This window comes from Melospiza melodia, chromosome 26 (assembly GCF_035770615.1).
Source record: "Melospiza melodia melodia isolate bMelMel2 chromosome 26, bMelMel2.pri, whole genome shotgun sequence".
NCBI lineage: Eukaryota > Metazoa > Chordata > Aves > Passeriformes > Passerellidae > Melospiza > Melospiza melodia.
The window spans coordinates 1,852,325-1,858,324 of NC_086219.1; the positions used below are offsets into that span (position 1 = coordinate 1,852,325).

The 6,000-nt window shown below is 49.4% G+C and overlaps 1 protein-coding gene across 1 annotated transcript; it reads right to left on the reverse strand.

The window, feature by feature from the left end:
* Positions 1 to 505: 505 nt before the first annotated feature.
* FNDC10 (fibronectin type III domain containing 10) lies at positions 506 to 3,091 on the reverse strand. The gene has a single exon (XM_063176697.1). The coding sequence runs from the start codon at positions 3,089 to 3,091 to the stop codon at positions 2,417 to 2,419; it is 675 nt and encodes a 224-aa protein (XP_063032767.1). The 3' UTR covers positions 506 to 2,416.
* Between the last annotated feature and the right edge of the window lie 2,909 nt (positions 3,092 to 6,000).

Genomic DNA, 6,000 nt, shown 5'->3' on the forward strand with positions numbered 1-6,000 from the left:
TCCTTTTGTGCTTTCTGAGCATTTTTTCCCCCATTATCACCACAGAACTTCAAGCTCCCACAACCACCATTTTCCTCCATGTAAAACCTCTCCCTCTCTTTTGTATTTTCCATCATCCATTAGGGTTATAGCGTTGTTATTATTATTATTATTATTATTATTATTATTATTATTATTATTATTATTATTATTATTATTATTATTATTATTATTATTATTATTATTATTTAGGGTATCCATTGTTACCTGCAGAAGACAGTCATATTCCAAACTGTAAATTAAATTTCCATTTCCTCACACTTACATCAGTGTTACCACTTGAATTACCCAGTTATCTATAATCCAAACCTCTAGTAAATAAATTGGAATATTCAGAGAGTAAATCTCTTATTTTCCCATTAATGCTGTCATAATTTTACAGTAAGCAATGGAATATTATTATGACCAGTTTGGGCAGACTCACTTTGAGTCAAGCAAGATCTTGAACCTTTAAATATTTATGAGCTTTTCATTTCTCTTCATCATCCTCTTAATTTATTAAGTTCAATGCCAAGGTGGTACAAGGCTCGTTGTTTATACAGCTGGTTTTCACATCTGGCAACTCATGACAAGATGAGGAACGGAACAGTGACATTGCTTGACAAAAGGTGACAGAAATGCACAAAATCAGTGGCACTCCAACGCTCCTGTGGTGAACTGGCTACAGCAAAAAAAAAAAACAAACAAACCCTGAAACCTTTAAAAGACCAACATTTGTCTTAATGTTCTTCAAAATTGCCTTTTCTTCCAGCAGTCCATGTCCTTAGGGATAAAAACCCAAAAATGAGGCATCAGTGAGGTGCTTCAATCCAGCAAGGTAACAAACACAGAGCAGCTCCGCAGTGTCAGCTGCAGGTGAGAATGAAACACGGCAGGAATAACAAACATAGGAAAATGTTGATGAAATTCAGACCTTCAGCTCCTCAGCCACTCCCAAGTTCTGGAAGAAGGGATTCTGTTCAGTACAAATACTGGGTATTATTAAGGATTCCACACATTTCCTATATTTACCCTCTACCACAAACGACTTTCACAAGGAAAAGCAAACAGGTCGTTCACCGGTGCTAAACATTTACACAAACAGATCACACTGAACCTGACAGTCCCTTTGAAAAGAGCCTTCCCCCTACTTTTTTGTTTTTTTGCTTTAAGTGCACAGTTCCTAAGTGATAATAAATTAATTTTTTTTGTGTTACAGCAGTCAACTACATACAAACAACACGTACTAAAAACTACCTCACTAAATACCTCTCTGAAGGTAACTACTTTGTGAATATAGTAAATTTCAAGTAATGCTCAGCCCAAGTTGTTTGTTTTTGTTTTTTTTTTTTAAAGAAAACAATCAGACAAACCAACAACCACTAATTCCAGAGACAAGAACACGAGGGAGACACACTTAAAACTACGAGGACTACAGGAACAGCTACACCAAGAGAAATGGGGCAAATTCTCAGCACTAAGGCACAATAGAATCAGTACTAGAGTATGGCTAAAACCTTACTTCACTACAGCATCAAGTGAGGAGTTACCAGGGAGTGTTCCTACGCTCAAAACACTCGGCTACAACATCAGTGAGTTCTGTGGTCAAGAAGCTTCTACCTTAGTGCAGCTGCTTTGCTAAAGGAGGGGATTTCAGGGGGCACTCACTTCTATCTTATAATTAAGGGTTGGTTCCTACTTGCTCAACGAAATGGAGTTTTCTTATTCAATTTATCCCTTTACCTGCACTCTTTGTGAAACTACAACGCGATTCTGATGGGAGAAAAGCAGGTGTTGGATGTTGATGGTCGAAAACCCTCGACCAGAAAACCCCCGTGGGTTTTGGACAGTGGCCCCAAAATTTGTGACCACCGTAAAGCATGACAAAAAACCCACCTAAACCACGAAATTAAGTGGGCTTTGGATCAAGCACACCCTTAGCTATGGGGTTTGTGGTCCCACCAGTCAGTCCTACTGAACTTTACACAACTTTACCCCACAGGAAAAAAATCAAGCACGGCTCTGAGACCAAGAGGTTTTAGGCTTAAAATAAGGGTGTTCTGGAGAGTCTTTTCAAAAGGCCCTCGGTAAGATCAGCCGCTTGCCCTTAAAAACAAGACGATTTCTGGCACTTGGGGACCTCTGCTATTGATTTTTGATCCGCTGAGATGCCAAGAGTTCACCACGAACGGCTCCGGCCGAGAAGCCACCGCAGGAGGAAGGAGAGCTCCGAGCTCCGCTGGGAACGCGCATCCTGCAGGTTTGGGCACAGCGCTGCCAGAACAGTCTGGAAAACCTCTTCTCGGAACGGGGGCCGCGGGAGCTGCCGGGCGCCGCAACATCATCATCATCACCATCATCATCACCATCATCACCACCACCACCGTCCCCTCCCGCACTACGCGCGGCGCGCAGCGGCCGCCCCGTGCCCTCCGCGGGCCAGCGCGGGGCTCATGAGGTTCTCGGTGATGTAGGCCACGAGCAGGCAGATGAAGACGAGCATCACGCAGATGGATCCCCCCACGGCCGTCATGGCCACCACGATGTCGCGCATGGCCGCGGGCTCCACGCGGAACTCCACGCACTGCGCGGGCGGCGCGGGGCGCGGCGGGGCGAAGCGCGGCTGCAGGCACAGGCGGTAGCGCACGCTGCCGTGCGCCTCGGCCAGCAGGTAATCGCGACACGCGGCCCCCAGCTCCACGCTGTCGCAGGGGAAGCGCGTGTAGGTGCCGTCCCAGGAGCAGTTGAGCGCGAAGCCGCGCAGGGCGGCGGCGGGGCGGGCGGGCGGCCCCCAGTGCCGCAAGCCCCACTGCAGCAGCACGCTGCCGTTCCGCAGCACGTTGGCCACCAGCGCGCCGCCCGCGGAGCGGTGGGCGCGGCACGCCCGCGCCGAGCACTGGAAGCCGCGGGCCGGCGGGCGGAAGCACAGCCGCGCCCCCGCCGCCGCCGCCGCGGCGCCATCGCCGCCCACCTTGTAGGGGCACCACGGCTCGTCGGGGTCGGCGTTGGGCTCGGCCAGCCCGAGGCACAGCAGGGCGAGCAGAGGAGGCAGCAGGCTGGGCGGGCCGGGCATGCCGGCGGCCGCCGCCGCATGGAGCCGCGGAGAGGCGCGGAGCGCGGCGCCGGTGGATGCGCGGGGCTCGGCAGCCGCCGCGGGGCCGCCAATGGAGAGGCGGTGCCGCCGTTAACTCTCGCCGGGCTGCGGAGCACCCGCCCGATGCGGCCGCTGGTGGCCGCCCGGACGCGGCTCTCGGGGATCCGCACGGAACGCTGAGACCCCGCGGGGGCGGGGACGGGGTGCTGAGACCCCGCAAGGACCGGAACGGGGTGCTGAGACCCCGCAAGGACACGCACGGGGGATGCTGAGACCCCGCAAAGACCGGAACGGGGGTGCTGAGACCCCGCAAAGACCGGAACGGGGTGCTGAGACCCCGCAAGGACACGCACGGAGAATGCTGAGATCACACATGAGGGGGATGCTCAGACCTCGCAAGGATTGGCACAGGGATGCTCAGACCCCCCCAAAGGTTGGCACAGGGATGCCGAGACCCCCCCCAAATGTCTGTACAAGGATGCTGAGATCCCCCAAAGGTTGGCACAGGGGATGTGCAGCCTCTCCGTGCCTCCCCCGGGCTCTGTTGTGCCCGCCGGGGTCATGTCCCTCCAGGGCTTGGGGGGCTGCTCAGTCCTGTCTTGGTCAAGTTGCAGATTTCATCTCAGACCAAAAAAAAAAAAAGTTTAATTTGTCCGTAGTTTTGATCTGGTTTTACATAGCATCCTATTTTAACTTTTATAGCAGAACATGAGCATTTGTCTATATTTAACTTGTAAAATAGAATAGTTAACATATGATTTTAAAAAAATCCTCAGAAATGTGCCTGAACATATTGCTGTAGTTCCTCACCGTGTTACCTATTTAGAAACACATTGCAGTTTCCTGTGTATGTTTCCTTTAAAAACAACATTTGATTTATGTAACTTGAAAATACAACAAAAATAGGACCCCAAGGCCTGTTTTCATTTCACAGCCTGAACAAACCCAAACCCAAATCATACCTGGGAGGTGAGGCTTGCATATACACAAAGTATAATTTGTTTAAATAATTTTGCTTTCTGATGCATTGAACATGAATGTTCTGACATCAGGGCACCTTTTCCTGTTGGATTTTTCAAGTGTGTGCTTCCTGAGGAAATCTTTAATTTACCAATGTCAAGTATTTCAAGTTATTTCCACATTAATTTTTCACCAGATTGAATGGGGGTGTCTGCTAGCCTATGGACAGTTGCCAGAAATCTCCTTTGATACCAAGAGGGATCAATAAAAAAACAGGATCAGCATAGAAAAGGATGCTGAAGGTGCAGTTATGGCTTGGAGAACACTCAGATACTGGAGCAGAAGAGGTGCTGTGCTGCTGAAGGCACTTCTTGGCAAATTTACGTGTGGAATTGAGCCAGGATGCAAAAACTGGAGCTCTGACAGCCCTTCCTGAGCAAGGTGAGCGTGTTCAGAGAGTGGCTGGAGCCAAACCAAGATTTTCCTCCTTCAAACTTTGTGTCCTTGCCCTGACAGCAATGATTGTTCCAGAGCTGTCATTGCTGTGTCCAGAGAGGAGATCTGGCACCAGCCTCTGTGGCTGCTTCTGAGGGACAATTTGTGATGAACAACTTGTGATGGACAACATGTGAGGGACAACTTGTGATGGACAACTTGTGATGGACAACTTGTGATGGACAACTTGTGATGGACAACTTGTGATGGACAACTTGTGAGGGACAACTTGTGAGGGACAACTTGTGATGAACAACTTGTGATGGACAGCTTGTGATGGACAGCTTGTGATGGACAACTTGTGAGGGACAGGTTGTGAGGGACAGCTTGTGAGGGACAGCTTGTGAGGAGCAACTTGTGAGGGACAATTTGTGATGGACAACTTGTGATGGACAACTTGTGAGGAACAACTTGTTATTAACAACTTGTGATGGACAATTTGTGAGGAACAACTTGTGATGGACAACTTGTGATGGACAATTTGTGAGGAACAACTTGTGAGGGACAGCTTGTGAGGATCAACTTGTGATGTACAACCTGTGATGAACAACTTGTTATTAACAACTTGTGATGAACTCACCCTGAGTTCTGCTGGGAGATCCAAGGGTCTGGAGTGTGCTGCAGGGAAGGAAAATGGTTGGCACAGCAGTGAAGGCCCTGAACCCATAAAAGAAATGATAACACTCCAGGTTAACTACACTTTCTACTCTTTGTTTGACCTTGCTGGGCAAAACCCCAATTGTTTGTGCAGAGCCAAGCAGAACCCTGTGCTTTGGCTTGGCCAGCCTGGCTGTGCTGGCTCCCTGGGAATCCTTTATCTCATTGTTTGCTCTCTTATCAATCCATCTGTTTCCTGAGACTTGTTCTGTGCAGTAAAACCCAGCCTGGGCTATTTCATGGCATTGCTTCAGCATTCTGCTGCTCAACTCTGATGTTCCAAGCTGAGAAGCCCCAGCAGGATCCCAGATTGCTTCAGAGCCTCCAGCCAGACCCAGCACCATCACAGGGTTTGGCTTTTCTGCTTCTCCTCCTCTGGATTTATTGTCTCTTCTCAAGGAAACACTGAAGGAGTATCAGAACTCGCTGTGGGCCAGGCAGTGAAACACTGACAACCTCCAGATCACAATTTATGCAGCACTCTGCTAATTTTAGCCTCAGATGTGGCCAGGGCAGACGGTCCCCAGGGCAGAGATGTTTGCTCTCAGCTGAGGGCAGCACATGACATATGGTTCCTAAAGCACCCTCCAAGCTGGGAGCTTTGCACTCAGCCGAGTTGCTGCACTTCCCTCCGAGTCATAACTCTGAGGATTACTCACCCTAGACGTGCAAACACGGAGAATCTGCCTCCTAATTTAGATTTTCCTGCAGCCTGAATCCACGAGCAGCCTCACCCCCATTGGGCTTCTATTTCCAGTGCTTGATTCACTTCCAGT